We start from the raw sequence: 17,173 nt of genomic DNA, 5'->3' as shown, positions 1-17,173 counted from the left end.
CACTGTCTTCATTGTTGGACATTTTCCTGGTTGCACACTGGTGGCAGTATTTAGACATCATTTCTACATCTGAAACTTTACCTGAGTCAATACCAATAACAGATGCAACTCCATACAGTGATTTGTGACCCCTTTTTATCCAGGTCCCATCTACAGACATGCGCAGGTCAGTAAAATTTTTAGGAGATTCACTGTCGTAAATATCTACCCCAGGAAATATTTCTTTTTGGTTTATTTCCACCAATTCCTCCACTCCTTTCTTCATAGGAACTTTGGCAGTATAGCATACAGCATCAGACATTTCTTTATTTATTTTTTCAAACCTTGCACAAGGCGGTGGCATGTTCAGAAAACCACACAATAAATTACCTCCTTCCCTGCCCTGTCCAAGGCATCACAGAGAATATGCTAACCTAAAATTGTTTTCATAGGTACCAGTGTCAGTTTCTTTGGAGGAGGAAAATGAAAATTCATAGCCACACGAATTATAAATTAATTTAAAATCACAAGCTTTTCCCACTCTTTTTTCTTCAACAACAATCATGCATTCTGTATTTTTACAGCTAACACATGAACATGAAAACATTATAGCCTGGCAGAGAAGCTCTAAATCAATAAGTCTGAATCTAGTGGAATCCATATCAACATCATTCATGCACCTGTACAATTGTCTTGTCCCAAGTTTCAATGCTGAAGCTGAGAGCTTAAATTCTTCATTTCTAACTGCTTCCTCTTTTTTGTTGGTAAACCAATTTCCATGAAACCTCCATTTCCTAAACACAGTTTTTCCACCACCCATTATGCATAAATCTTGACTTCCATGTAAAGCCCTTCTACCTACTAATATGTGTTAGTATTGTCAAAATGTAAATAAACCACATGTAAGAAAGTTTTCGGGCAAAGATATAGATTCAGTCAGATACAGATGTCAGCCAAAGATACCGAAAGAAAATAGCCTCCACACTGACAAAAATTCCAGTGAAGCAAGCAGTTTCCCAAATGTTGGAAAAGATGGGAGTGGCCGCCACTGCAGAGTTAATCAGTTTAACAATTTAAAGGCATTTCTAAAGCTGCTATCATGATAAAATTCACACACAACAGATTAAACTGTGTAGGTCAAGAAAATAATATTTTTGAAAAATTGATTTTTTGGACCAATGTCCATTACATCCTCCCTTAATAGGCAGAAGCAGCCACTGCTGCAACTGGCTAGAAACTTCCTGTCACATTGAAACTGGGAGTTGGACTGGGACTTGAACGTAGACCTGTGCTTTTCTCTTGAAATTGCTTTACCGACTGAACTACCCGAGCTCGTCATCACTTATCACTTCCGGGCTCAGATGCGGTGGTCCATGCATAAAACTCTCCCGTGACGTTTCACCTTTGACTGCAGAAGGCATCCTCTGAGGACAATGGGCGAACTACAATGAGAGTGAGACGATCGTCGTAGCAAAGACGTCGCATTATTATGCGTGAATGTACAGAGAAGCCATTGAGATTGCCAAACGCTGCAATCATTTTAATAGAAAAGATGAAGGCATTAAGATGGATAAGATATGGATGTCGACATTGCACCGACAGCATGTCAATAGATTAATTTCAATTGAGAAAGTTGGCAATATCAGAACACAGCTGACGCCACATGATTGACAGTGGTGCCCTCTGGATGGCTTACATATACTTCGCTCACTCGCGCTCTCATTGCAGTTCACCCATTGCCCTTGGAAGATGCCTTAGGAAGTCGAAGGCGAAATGTCAGGGGAGAGTTTTATGTATGGACCACGGCATCTCAGCACAGAAGTGTTAAGTGATGACAACACGTGCCGTGAAAGTGAAAGCCTTCATTCTATGATTATCCGAGCTTGACTTATGACCTGCCCTCACACCTCTACTCCCCCCAGTACCTTGTCTCTTGCCATCCAGACTTCACAGAAATTCTCCTGCATATCTTGCGGGACAAGCACTTCTGGACAAAAGGATATCATGGGCTCAGCCACATACTTGGAAATTGTTTCCAGAATGAATTTTCACTTAATGTATCAGGAAGTTTCAAATCGGTGTACACTTCGCTGCAGAAAGAAAGCGTTGTGTTGCCTAGGCTGTCCACTGGATTGATGACTACTTTGATGGACAGTGCCATTGAAAAACTGTGTTAGAGTTGTCTTCTTGCATGTGGAAGAAGGGTCAACTATCAAGGAAAATATATTTTTTAGCAACACCCATGTTTTGGAACATTAATAACCCCGCCCCCCCCCCTGAACCATGGAGCTTGCCGTGGGTGGGGAGGCTTGCGTGCCTCAATGATACAGATAGCCATACTGTAGGTGCAACCACAACGGAGGGGTATCTGTTGAGAGGCCAGACAAACGTGTGGTTCCTGAAGAGGGGCAGCAGCCTTTTCAGTAGTTGCAGGGGCAATAGTCTGGATGATTGGCTGATCTGGCCTTGTAACACTAGCCGAAACGGCCTTGCTGTGCTGTTACTTTGAGCGGCTGAAAGCAAAGGGAAACTACAGGCGTAATGAATAAAAAAATAGGAGTGCGGGTAAGCTACTACAAACAGCATAGTGAACACATTATTGTGGCCAAGATAGACACGAAGCCCACGCCTACTACAGTAGTACAAGTTTATATGCCAACTAGCTCTGCAGATGATGAAGAAATTGATGAAATGTATGATGAGATTAAAGAAATTATTCAGGTAGTAAAGGGAGACGAAAATTTAATAGTCATGGGTGACTGGAATTCAAGAGTAGAAAAAGGGAGAGAAGGAAACATGTTGTTGTTGTTGTTGTTGTCTTCAGTCCTGAGACTGGTTTGATGCAGCTCTCCCTGCTACTCTATCCTGTGCAAGCTGCTTCATCTCCCAGTACCTACTGCAACCTACATCCTTCTGAATCTGCTTAGTGTACTCATCTCTCGGTCTCCCTCTACGATTTTTACCCTCCACGCTGCTCTCCAATGCTAAATTTGTGATCCCTTGATGCCTCAAAACATGTCCTACCAACCGATCCCTTCTTCTAGTCAAGTTGTGCCACAAACTTCTCTTCTCCCCAATCCTATTCAATACCTCCTCATTAGTTATGTGATCTACCCACCTAATCTTCAACATTCTTCTGTAACACCACATTTCGAAAGCTTCTATTCTCTTCTTGTCCAAAATAGTTATCGTCCATGTTTCACTTCCATACATGGCTACACTACAAACAAATACTTTCATAAACGACTTTTTGATACATAAATCTATATTCGATGTTAACAAATTTCTCTTCTTGAGAAACGCTTTCCTTGCTATTGCCAGTCTACATTTTATATCCTCTCTACTTCGACCATCATCAGTTATTTTACTTCCTAAATAGCAAAACTCCTTTACTACTTTAAGTGTCTCATTTCCTAATCTAATTCCCTCAGCATCACCCGATTTAATTTGACTACATTCCATTATCCTCGTTTTGCTTTTGTTAATGTTCATCTTATATGCTCCTTTCAAGACACTGTCCATTCCGTTCAACTGCTCTTCCAAGTCCTTTGCCGTCTCTGACAGAATTACAATGTCATCAGCGAACCTCAAAGTTTTTACTTCGTCTCCATGAATTTTAATACCTACTCCAAATTTTTCTTTTGTTTCCTTTACTGCTTGCTCAATATACAGATTGAATAACATCGGGGAGAGGCTACAACCCTGTCTCACTCCTTTCCCAACCACTGCTTCCCTATCATGCCCCTCGACTCTTATGACTGCCATCTGGTTTCTGTACAAATTATAAATAGCCTTTCGCTCCCTGTATTTTACCCCTGCCACCTTTAGAATTTGAAAAAGAGTATTCCAGTCAACATTGTCAAAAGCTTTCTCTAAGTCTACAAATGCTAGAAACGTAGGTTTGCCTTTTCTTAATCTTTTTTCTAAGATAAGTCGTATGGTCAGTATTGCCTCACGTGTTCCAACATTTCAACGGAATCCAAACTGATCCTCCCCGAGGTCCGCATCTACCAGTTTTTCCATTCGTCTGTAAAGAATTCGCGTTAGTATTTTGCAGCCGTGGCTTATTAAACTGATAGTTCAGTAATTTTCACATCTGTCAGCACCTGCTTTCTTTGGGATTGGAATTATTATATTCTTCTTGAAGTCTGAGGGTATTTCGCCTGTCTCATACATCTTGCTCACCAGGTGGTAGAGTGTTGTCAGGAGACGCTCCAAAGGCCGTCAGTAGTTTCAATGGAATGTTGTCTACTCCTGGGGCCTTGTTTCGACTTTGGTCTTTCAGTGCTCTGTCAAACTTTTCACGCAGTATCGTATCTCCCATTTCACCTTCGTCTACATCCTCTTCCATTTCCATAATATTGTCCTCAAGTAAACCTTCTATATACTCCTTCTACCTTTCTGCCTTCCCTTCTTTACTTAGAACTGGGCTGCCATCTGAGCTCTTGATATTCATACACGTGGTTCTCTTCTCTCCAAAGGTCTCTTTAATTTTCCTGTAGGCAGTATCTATCTTACCCCTAGCGAGATAAGCTTCTACATCCTTACATTTGTCCTCTAGCCATCCCTGTTTAGCCATTTTGCACTTCCTGTCGATCTCATTTTTGAGATGTTTGTATTCCTTTTTGCCTGCTTCATTTACTGCATTTTTATATTTTCTCCTTTCATCAATTAAATTTAATATTTCTTCTGTTACCCAAGGATTTCTAGCAGCCCTCGTCTTTGTACCTACTTTATCCTCTGCTGCCTTCACTACTACATCCCTCAGAGCTACCCATTCTTCTTCTACTGTATTTCTTTCCCCTATTCCTGTTAATTGTTCCCTTATGCTCTCCCTGAAACTCTGTACAACCTCTGGTTCTTTCAGTTTATCCAGGTCCCATCTCCTTAATTTCCCACATTTTTGCAGTTTCTTCAGTTTTAATCTACAGGTCATAACCAATAGATTGTGGTCAGAGTCCACATCTGCCCCTGGAAATGTCTTACAACTTATAACCTGGTTCCTAAATCTCTGTCTTACCATTACATAATCTATCTGATACCTTTTAGTATCTCCAGGGTTCTTCCACGTATACAACCTTCTTTCATGATTCTTAAACCAAGTGTTAGCTATGATTAAGTTGTGCTCTGTGCAAAATTCTACTAGGCGGCTTCCTCTTTGATTTCTTAGCCCCAATCCATATTCACCTATTATGTTTCCTTCTCTCCCTTTTCCTACACTCGAATTCCAGTCACCCATTACTATTAAATTTTCGTCTCCCTTCACTATCTGAGTAATTTCTTTTATTTCATCGTACATTTCTTCAATTTCTTCATCATGTGCAGAGCTAGTTGGCATATAAACTTGTGCTACTGTAGTAGGTGTGGGCTTCGTATCTATCTTGGCCACAATAATGCGTTCACTATGCTGTTTGTAGTAGCTTACCCGCATTCCTATTTTCCTATTCATTATTAAACCTACTCCTGCATTACCCCTATTTGATTTTGTGTTTATAACCCTGTAGTCACCTGACCAGAAGTCTTGTTCCTCCTGCCACCGAACTTCACTAATTCCCACTATATCTAACTTTAACCTATCCATTTCCCTTTTTAAATTTTCTAACCTACCTGCCCGATTAAGGGATCTGACATTCCACGCTCCGATCTGTAGAACGCCAGTTTTCTTTCTCCTGATAATGACATCCTCCTGAGTAGTCCCCGCCCGGAGATCCGAATGGGGGACTATTTTACCTCCGGAATATTTTACCCAAGAGGGTCAGTAAAGCTGCATGTCCTCGGGAAAAATTACGGCTGTAGTTTCCCCTTGCTTTCAGCCGTTCGCAGTACCAGCACAGCAAGGCCGTTTTGGTTAATGTTGCAAGGCCAGATCAGTCAATCATCCAGACTGTTACCCCTGCAACTACTGAAAAGGCTGCTGCCCCTCTTCAGGAACCACATGTTTGTCTGGCCTCTCAACAGATACCCCTCCGTTGTGGTTGCACCTACGGTACAGCCATCTGTATCGCTGAGGCACGCAAGCCTCCCCACCAACGGCAAGGTCCATGGTTCATGGGGGGGGGGAAGGAAACATAGTAGGTGAATATGGATTGGGGCTAAGAAGTGAAAGAGAAGCCGCCTGGTAGAATTTTGCGCAGAGCATAACTTAATCATAGCTAACACTTGGTTCAAGAATCATGAAAGAAGGTTGTATACATGGAAGAAGCCTGGAGATACTGACAGGTTTAAGATAGATTATATAATGGTAAGACAGAGATTTAGGAACCAGGTTTTAAATTGTAAGACATTTCCAGGGGCAGATGTGGACTCTGACCACAATCTATTGGTTATGAACTGTAGATTAAACTGAAGAAACTGCAAAAAGGTGGGAATATAAGAAGATGGGACATGGATAAACTTACAGAACCAGAGGTTGTACAGGGTTTCAGGGAGAGCATAAGGGAACAATTGACAGGAATGGGGGAAAGAAATACAGTAGAAGAAGAATATTGAATTTAATTGATGAAAGGAGAAAATATAAAAATGCAGTAAATGAAGCAAGCAAAAAGGAATACAAACGTCTCAAAAATGTGATCGACAGGAAATATGCAAAATGGCTAAGCCGGGATGTAGAGGTTTATCTCACTAGGGGTAAGAGAGATACTGCCTACAGGAAAATTAAAGAGACCTGGGAAGAAAGGAGAACCACGTGCATGAATATCAAGAGCTTTGATGGAAACCCAGTTCTAAGCAAAGAAGGGACAGCAGAGAGGTGGAAGGAGTATATAGAGGGTCTATACAAGGGTGATGTATTTGAAGACAATATTATGGAAATGGAAGAGGATGTAGACGAAGGCGAAATGGGAGATACTATACTGCGTGAAAAGTTTGACAGAGCACTGAAAGACCAAAGTCGAAACAAGGCCCCAGGAGTAGACAACATTCCATTGAAACTACTGACGGCCTTTGGAGAGTCTCCTGACAACACTCTACCACCTGGTGAGCAAGATGTACGAGACAGGCGAAATACCCTCAGACTTCAAGAAAAATATAATATTTTCCAATCTCAAAGAAAGCAGGTGTTGACAGATGGGAAAATTACCGAACTATCAGTTTAATAAGTCACAGCTGCAAAATACTAACGCGAATTTTTTACAGACGAATGGAAAAACTAGTAGAAGCCGACCTCGGGGAAGATCAGTTCAGATTCCGTAGAAATGTTGGATCACATGAGGCAATACTGACCCTACGACTTATCTTAGAAGAAAGATTAAGGAAAGGCAAACCTATGTTTCTAGCATTTGTAGACTTAGAGAAAGCTTTTGACAATGTTGATTGGAATACTCTCTTTCAAATTCTGAAGGTGGCAGCAGTAAAATACAGAGAGTGAAAGGCTATTTACAATTTGTACAGAAACCAGATGGCAGTTATAAGGGTCGAGGGATATGAAAGTGAAGCAGTGGATGGGAAGGGAGTGAGACAGGGATGTAGCCTATCCCCGATGTTATTCAATCAGTGTATTGAGCAAGCAGTGAAGGAAACAAAAGAAAAATTCAGAGTAGGTATTAAAATCCATGGAAAAGAAATAAAAACTTTGAGGTTCGCCGATGACATTGTAATTCTGTGAAAGATAGCAAAGGACCTGAAAGAGCAGTTGAATGGAATGGACAGTGTCTTGAAAGGAGGATGTAAGATGAACTTCAAGAAAAGCAAAACAAGGATAATGGAATGTAGTCGAATGAAGTCGGATGACGTTGAGGGAATTAGATTAGGAAATGAGACACTTAAAGTAGTAAAGGAGTTTTGCTATTTGGGGAGCAAAATAACTGATTATGGTCGAAGCAGGGAGGATATCAAATGTAGACTGGTAATGGCAAGGAAAGCGTTTTCGGAGAAGAGAAATTTGTTAACATCGAGTATAGATTTAAGTGTCAGGAAGTCTTTTCGGAAAGTATTTGTATGGAGTGTACCCATGTATGGAAGTGAGACGTGGACTATACTTAGTTTAGGCAAGAAGAGAATAGAAGCTTTCAAAATGTGTGGTGCTGCAGAAGATTGCTGAAGATTAGATGGGTAGATCACATAACTAATGAGGAGGTATTGAATAGAATTGGGGAGAAGCGGAGCTTGTGGCACAACTTGACTAGAAGAAGGGATTGGTTGGTAGGACATCGAGGGATCTCCAATTTGGTATTGGAGGGCAGCGTGGAGGGTAAAAATCAAAGAGGGAGACCAAGAGATTAATACACTAAGCAGATTCAGAGGGATGTGGGCTGCAATAGGTACTGTGTGTGTGTGTGTGTGTGTGTGTGGATTTTCCATTATATGATTACATACTTATTTGTAATTATAAAAGTGTTTTATTAATAATTGTGAAATAATCCACTAATGATGATGTGTGTTTCAGTATGATTCTCCCACTGAGACCAACGCAGAGCCTCCTGAATTTGTAGAGTGTGTTCTCTCTGACAGAGACATCAACACACACAATGAACAAAGTGAGTATTTAAAAGTTGCTGCATAATTTTTCCTGTTTCTTATAAAAATGCCATTTAACACACTGAAAGGAATAAAAAATTGGAGGATGGTGGTATGGATGTTAATGATTCTGTAAAAAACATGAAAAATTAACAATATCTGCCTTCTACCAAATGTCATTTCATTATCACTTTTAAGAATAAATATTTTGAATGTTTTCTGTGCAAATGATTATGTGGTAATTTATTGCTGCAGGCTTTTTGTGTAAATCAGTTGCATAAGTATTTTGTAAGTTATCTCCTTTGTGAACTAATGGCTGTTTCCTACTATATTGTCAGTCTGTCACGTACTTGATCACGTACTTTACCTACATTAAACACAATGCCCCACTGAAAACTGTTAAAAAAGGTGTGAGAACATGGGATAGGTCCACAGATATGGAAGTGGGTCAAAGAGCTCATAAGTAATTGGACTAAGTACATTGTCCTTGGCGATGAGTGTTCATCAGATACAAGAGTATCGTTAGGCAAGCCGCAGGGAAGCTTGATAGAGCTGCTGTTATTCTCTCTATACATAAATGATGTGACGGACAGAGTGAACAGCAATCTGCAGCTGTTTGCTGATGATGCTGTGATGTATGGGGAGGTATATTCATTGAGTGATTGTAATAGGATACAAGATGACTTAGGCAAACATTTTTTTGTTGGTATGGGAGCTCTAAATGGACAAAATTGTATGTTAATGCAGGTGAGTAGCAAAAACCATACCATAATGTTTGAATACAGCATTATTAATGTGCTGCTTGACACAGTCACATCAATTAAATGCAAATTGATATAAAATGGAACAAGTTTGTAAGGATGGTAGTAGGGAAGATGAATGGTTGACTTCAGTTCATTGGTAGAATTTTGTTCATCTGTGAAGGAAACTGTGTATAGAACATTCTTAGGTGTTGCTCAAGTGCTTGGGATCCCCATCAAGTCGGATTAAAGAAAGACATCAGAGCAATTTAGAGGCAGGCTGCAAGATTTGATATCACTAGGTTTGATTGACATACAAGTGCTACAGAAATGCTTTGGGGACACACATGAGAATCCCTGAAGGGAAGGTGACATTATTTTCAAGGAATACTATTGAGAAAATTTAGGACTGTCATTTGAAGCTAATTGCAGAACTATTCTACTGCTGCCCGTGTAAGGATCACAGAGATAAGACAATAGAAATTAGGACTCATGCAGTAGCATATATACAGTCAACTTTCCCTCACTCTGTTTGTAAGTGGGACAGGAAAGGATAAAAAGTGATTAGGAGTGTTGCAAGGTTCTCTCTGCCATGCACTGTAAAGTGGCTTGAACAGTATTTATGAACATATAGATTGAACCTATTGCATAGTTTCTTTTCATACCCCTACAAATTATTGCACCCAGGTATTTGTACAAGTTGGCCAATTCCAACTGTGACTCCTTGATACTGTAGTCATAGGATACTGCATTTTCTCATTTTTTGAAGCGCACAATTTTAATTTTCTGAACTGGTAAAGCAAGTCTCCAGTATTTGAACCACTTTAGAATCTTACTAAATATTGGTGAAGCCATTTTCAAACAATACTTCATTGTAGGTACCTGCATTATCTGTTCTGTTACTGTTGATAATGTCTGCAAGGTAATTAGTATAGTATGTGAATATCAAATTTCCCAACACACTTCACTGGGGCACACTTGAAGTTACTTCTACATCTGTTGATGAGTCTCCTTTCAAGATAATGTGCTGTGTCCTCTCTATCACAAAATCCTCAGTCCAGTCAGGAATTTCAGACTTGATAGCCAATATGGTCATAATTGATAGCCAATATGATCATAATTGCAGTAATAAGAATACATGTGACACTGACTCGAATGCTTTTTTGGAAAGTAACAACTACTGTGTTTACCTTATTGCTTTGATCCATACTTTCAGTATGTCATGTAAGAGAATTCGAGTTGTGTGTCACGTGTTCGATGTTTTTGGAGTATGTACTGTTCTAATATTCTAGAATAAATGGATGTCAAGTGCTGCTACCCTTGATGTAGAAGTGTGTAATCCTTGCTTTCTTCAAACTACTGGACATGGTTTTTTGTTAGAAGAATTGATGGGAGACTATGAAAGGAGCTAACTCTGTTACAAATTTGATATCAAATCTTACAGGTATTTCATCAAGCTCTGGACCTATGTGCTGTTTTAGTGAATTTAGTTATTTTATCATTATCATCACTGTTGCTAATATCTACCTCATTCACCTTTGCAGTGATACAAAAATTTAATTGGGCGTTACTATTGGATTTTCCTTTGTAAGGTAATATTTACAGAGTTAAGCAGGTCTGTTTTTGCTTTGCTACCCTCTGTTTCAGTTCTTATTTTGTCCATGAGTGACTGGACACTATTTTTGATATCACTAACACCATTTACATATGACCAGAACTTAGGTTGCTTTAAAGTTTTCAGTTACATTGAAAGGTAAGTCTGGTGGTCAATAGAAGGATCTAGTTATAAGCTTATGCTGAACTTCGATTACTGAGGCCCGCCCTAAAGATCTGACATGCAGCTTCAGTGTTTCTCTCAGTGGATTTGAGTTTCTTGTCAATGGCAACAAATATACTAACACCATTTGCAACCAACCTGTCCTGCTGTACACTAGTATTATGCAAGCTCCACTGCTTTTTTAGAGTTCTTCAAACCATGTAATTTTGTTGTGAATGCTTCAGCAGTTCATCACTATGATTGTAATACTGGGACAGAAATCACAAATTTCTTGAGTTTTTTGAGGTTACGACAATGAAAAAGCTTGAAAATATCATTAATGTGCAATAAATGAAGACAATATACATCCCAGATGAAAGAGACAACTAAATATATCCCATCATGTTAGTCATAATATGTGCTACAGTAACTGTCAATCATAAATGCCGATTTACTACAGAATGTGTTATGCAAAACAATCTTTCCTTCCATTAATTCTCAAAAATAATTGATAGTTCACCTACAGGTACACTGAAATTCAGTGTGAATGATTTGTAAATGAGGAGACTACTGCTAAAATTTTATAAAGTACAAATGTGGATTTGAACTTCTCCTGTACCACAAAATTTGTTTCTGTCCACTTACATATGAAAATACACAATATATCACAAGTCGAGCACAAGTTTTGATGGGGATCAGTATAAAATGTGTGTTTAAATTATACTCAATGTTTTTAGATCTATGCATTTAAAGCAAAATTATCTGACACAAATGATTTGCTCAGACATGAAGCAAGTGTTGAAACTCAGCTTATACATATAAATATAAATAAATAAATATCTGATTTGCAGAGATGTTGCTTATAGCTGATTTTATGACACCTGCATTAACATGCCAGAGATGAACACTAAAGTGTCAGTATATCTCACAAAAACAACATAAAATGTGGAGCATAACAAAGCACTTCTTCCACTTGTGTCAACTAGTAATGCACTTATGCGCAATGCCCATATGTCCACAAAGATAAAAGAAGGATAGTTACTATCAAGTTTCCTACACAATAATAATCACTTGTTGTTAGATCAATCCTGACCAGGTGCGGCACAACACAAGGGTTTCTAAACGCATATTGGTTTAATAATTATTTTGCATGAAATTATTAACATAATGGTAAACCACTGTTTTGCTTATTTCACATGTTCTGGCACTGAATGTATACAATTAGTTATAACAGGCACATGTAACAATTTGCAAAGTGAATGAAGTTTATGTTTCATGTATTGATTGTTAATTCTAATTCTTGAACATTAAACAAGCATGAACATCTAGCTGTTGTCTTGTGAATCAGACTGGTAGGAATGAACAGTTAATAACTCCTCTCCACTCAATGACTGCTGAAAATATTAATGTCATCACATTGTAAGTTTTATTTCAGTAGGTCCAAAATGGTTATACTAAAAAATCAAACACCTTCTTTTCCAAAACTCTCTCGTCGCTCATTGTTCATCATCCTTCCGTTTAAGTTACCTCAACAGACTTCATATGTTTTCATAGAAACACTGAAAAAGTTTTGCATTAGGAACAAAGAAATGATAAAGTTTCATTTCCAAAAAGAAAATTTGTTTCAGATTATTCAAAATGTTTTTGAAAGAGAAGAAATATACTGACTTATTAACCAAAAAATTCAGTCCACATATTTCAAGCTATTACATAACTGGCAAAACTCAAGTTCAAAACAACTTTACACACTGACCATATAAACATCTGTTTGCAGCAATAACTTTGCAATGAACTGTCTGAGCTGCTGCGATTATAATCTTGTTGCATAGTCTTAACTATGTGCATTGCTTATTTCCAAACTTGGAAAGTATGGCATTAGGGGCAGTACCCTAAAGTAGCTTAAACCATACTTATCAAACAGAAAGCAAAGAATTATCATTTCTTTAAATGGAGCAAATTATTATTCTGACTGGAAAAAAAGAATCTCAAGGTGTTCCACAAGGCTCCACACTAGGCCCAGTCCTGTTTATCTTCTGTGTTAATGACTTACCATGAAATATCAGCTTCTTGTTAGTTTTGTTTGCAGATAATATTTCTGTGTTAGTTGAAAATCAGGATTTGGAAAAAAAATCCAAAATCTTTGATCAGTATTCTCAGAACCTTAGAAACTTGGTTTCAGCTAAATGGTTGAGTCTATTTATTGAGTACCTATCAAACAAAGTCAGCAGCTTTGCAGTTGCAGTGCAAATATTATCAACTACCACAGACATCAACACACAGAAAATAGCATATAAAAGCTACATTAAATCCATTATTAAATGTGACCCCTCTTTTTTTTTTTTTTTTCCTCTTTTAACTCGACAAACATTGTATGGACACGAAAAATACAGAAAAAAATCATTCGAAATATATATACTGTAAATCATAAAGTCATCCACTCTGCCATTCCTAGTCTGTATGCATAGTGACTTCAGTATGCCGGACTGAAAATTTATTATAAATTACAAGGGAACAAGTTAATGCAGATGAATGTCCACTTAAATGGAAGCTGCATGAGGCACTGACACTAAAATGTCATTACTCAGTGGATGAACACATGCAAGTTGAACAGAAAGTTTGAGCTGGTTACATGTTACATATAAAAAAAAATTCAACAATGGAAAATCCAGGTGGAATGTAACAATATTATGATAAGAATAGGTGACATGCTGAGTCGCAGATAGGCACAACAAACGGCTGGAACTTGGAGGTGGAAGGATAGCAGGGTGGGTGTGGGGAACGGTGAAGTGCTGCTCGTGGGAACATACAGGAATAAGATGAAGAGCGGGTAGGGCAGCTAGGTGCACTCGGGAGATTAAACAGAGGATGGGAAAGGGGGGGTGTTAGCAGAAAAGGAGATAGGTAAAAAGACTTTGGATGCATTGGTGGAACAGAGGGCTGTGTATTGCTGGAATGGAAACAGCGAAGAGGCTAGAGGGTATGGACAAAGACTAACGAAGGTTGAGGCCAGGAAGTTTACAGGAACGTAGGATATATTGCAGGGAGAGTTTCCACCTGTGCATTTCAGTAAAGCTGGTTTTGGTGGGAAGGATCCAGATGGCATGGGCTGTGAAGTGGTTACTGAAATGAAGAATGTTGTGTTGGGCAGTGTGCTCAGCAATGGGGTGGTCCAGCTGTTTCTTGACTACATTCATGTGGATGACATTTTACTATTTGTCATGCTCTCGTAGAAAACAACACTGTGGTTGCAGCTTAGCTTCTAGATCACATGACTAGTTTCACAGGTAGCCATGCCTTTGATGGCACAGGTGATGCTTGTGACCAGGTGAGAGTAGGTGGTGGTGGGAATATTTATGGGTCTTGCATCTATGTCTAGTACAGGGAAATGAGCGATGAGGCAAGGGGTTGGGAGCAGGAGTTGTATAGGGATATTGTGTAGATTCAGTGGGCAGCGGAATACGACTATGGGAGGAGTGGGAAGGATAGTGGGTAGTACAATCCTTATTTTACGGCACAGCGAGAAAACCCTGGGGGAGAATGTGATTCAGTTGCTCCAGCCATGGGTGGTACTGAATCACAAGGGAATGCTCCTCTGTGGCCGGATGGTGGGACTTTGGGAGGTGGTAGGTGACTCGAGAGATAAGTTACAGGAGATCTCTTTTTGTACAAGGTTGGGAGGGTAATTACAGTCTGTGAAGGCCTCAGTGAGATCCTCAGTGTATTTGAAGAGGGACAGCTCATCACTACAGATGTGATGGCCACAGGTGAGTAGGTAGTATGGAAGGGACCACTTGGTCTGGAATGGATGGCAGTTGTTGAAGTGGAGGTATTGGTGGTGGTTGATATGTTTGACATGGACCGAGGTACTGATGTAGCCATCTTTGAGGTGGAGGTCAACATCTAGGAAGGTGGTTTGTTGGGTTGTCTAGGACCAGGTGAAGCAAATAGGGGAGGTGTTGAGATTATGGAGGAATGTGTATAGGGTGTCCTCACCCTCAATCCAGATCCTAGATACGCCATTAGTGAATCTGTACCAGGTGAAGGGTTTGCAATTCTGGGTTTTTAGGAAGAATTCCTCTATAGATTGCCTGTGAGTAGGTTAGCATAGGATGGTGCCATGTGAGTGCTATTAGCTGTAACCCGGGCTTGTTTGTAGGTAATGTCTTCAAAGAAGAAGTAATTGTGGGTGAGGATATAGTCGGTCCGGGTGATTACGAATGAGTTGTAGATTTGGAATCTGTTGAGCATTGGGAAAGGTAGTGTTCAATAGCAGTAGGCCACGGTCTTTAGGGACGTTAGTGTAAACGTAGGTGGCGTCATAGTGATGAGCAGAGCACCATATGGTAAAGGAACAGGGACTGTGGAGAGTCAGTGAAGAAAATGGTTGGTATCTTTTATATAGGTGGGTCGGTTGTAGATATTGGGCTGAAGGCACTGGTCTAAGAGAGCAGAGATTCTCTCACTTAGGGCTCAGTAGCTGGCCACATTGGGGCAGCCTGGGTGGTTTGGTTTATGGATTTCAGAAAGCATGTAGAAGATAGGAGTGCAGGGAGTGGTAGTAGTAAGGAGAGACAGAGAGAGAGAGAGAGAGAGAGAGAGAGAGAGAGAGATATCCTGTGAGAGGTTGTGGGATGGGCCTGAGGATTTGAGGAGAGACTGGAGATCTTGCAGGATTTCTAGAATGGGGTCACCTACAATTACTTCTCCTTTGAAGAGAAATAAAGAATGTGTTGACTAAATCAGAAGCTGGTTCAGCAGTTTTCCAAACACCAAATTGAACTGAGCTAGCAAGTTTGCTTCAGGCCTTAACATGTAAACATAACAGAGAAAAATGGTCTCCTAAAATCCAGTTTTCATCTTTTGGAAGATTTGTTGCATGCAAACATAGCTCGTGTTACATGCAATATTTTGCTGTTGGAAGTGGCCATCGATACAGACAGACACTTTGTCTGTGGTCGTGCTCACATAGAATTCTGCAAAATCGTTGTGTCTGCTGGTGGACCACATAGCGTCTTTCATTAGTAGCCCTGTCTTTGGTGGAGTAGGAAACCCTGTGACAGGAGCAGGTGGCAGTGGGGGGGATCTGTGGGGCAGGTCTGCATCTAAGGTCTTTTACAGGGATACCAACCGACGGCAAGCGATTTGGAGCAAGGACGGACAATGTGGCTTGTTGGATAGAGAAGCATCAGGTGAAGTGAATGGACGAGAATGTATTGAGGTTCTGGAGGAATATGTGCAGGATGTCCTTACCCTTACTCCAGATCATAGAGATGTTGTAATTGAATCTCAAGCAGGTGAAAAGTCTGGGATTCTGGAAGAAGATAAAGCATTCATATAGATAGTCAACAAATAGGTTGCTCTTGGCTGTGCCACAGATTTGGCAGTTGGTGATCGCTTCAAAGGAGAAGTAATTTTGGGTCAATTTAGTTGGTCATGGTGAACAGGAAGGAGGACATATGTTTGGAGTCAGTCAGGCATTGGGAAAGATAGTGTTCAGTGGCAACAAGGCCACGAAACATTGGGGATGCTTGTGTAGAGGGAGATGGCATTGGCAGTGATGAGCACAGTGTCAGGAGGTAAAAAGACATGAACTCTAGTCAGTCAGTATAGAAAATGATTGGTGTCTTTTTACATAGAAGTTTGAGTTATGAGCAATAGGCTGAAGATGTCAGTCCACAAGGGCAGAGATTCTCTCTGGGAGAAGGGGGGGCCTGCAGTATCCACTTACAATGGGGCATCGTGGGTGTGTGTCGAAGGTTAAGAGTGTAGGGAGTAAGGGACTTATGAGGGAGACAGTCTCAGAAATGAGGGTATGGGATGAATATAGGGACTTGAGATGCTGCTGGATTTTTGGAATGAGGTCACTGTTGCAGTGCCCATAGGTGGGCAAGTATGACTGCTGGCAGAACCTCTCACCCAGGCAATCCCTGCAGTGCTTCATGCTTAACGATAGTGGAGGAGTGTTTGCCGAAGGTGAGATTATTGGGTTGTAATTGGTTTTTACGTGGACGATAGCAATTATTACTGTGGATGTGAGAATGTTTCGTGTGTTGAGGTACTTGGGAAATAAAGGTGAGCTTCAGGCTGTTGTAAAGCCTTTAACAACACGTATCTTGAAGTCTACTCTGTAAACAGGTGCTGGGAAACAAATGATGACAGTGACAATGGCTCAAAAATCTGCACTTGTAAATTGAGCTGTATAAGTATGTTCTCCACCAGGCTCACAACACTAAATCTGACATAC

At 40.1% G+C, this 17,173-nt stretch overlaps 1 protein-coding gene across 2 annotated transcripts in view; it reads left to right on the top strand.

Annotated features, from left to right (window-relative positions):
- The window catches only part of LOC126336280 (zinc finger protein 879-like), a 357,886-nt gene that overhangs the window by 108,721 nt on the left and 231,992 nt on the right, over window positions 1–17,173 (top strand). For both annotated transcript variants that reach the window (XM_049999798.1, XM_049999799.1), the window contains one exon: window positions 8,363–8,453. In XM_049999798.1, coding sequence (XP_049855755.1) covers window positions 8,363–8,453 — 91 coding nt within the window. The remainder of the gene's footprint in view (window positions 1–8,362; window positions 8,454–17,173) is intronic.

This window comes from Schistocerca gregaria, chromosome 2, assembly GCF_023897955.1.
Source record: "Schistocerca gregaria isolate iqSchGreg1 chromosome 2, iqSchGreg1.2, whole genome shotgun sequence".
Classification (NCBI taxonomy): Eukaryota; Metazoa; Arthropoda; class Insecta; order Orthoptera; family Acrididae; genus Schistocerca; species Schistocerca gregaria.
The sequence above is the reverse complement of the archived record's forward strand: the minus strand, read 5'-3'. Positions and strand labels throughout refer to the sequence as shown.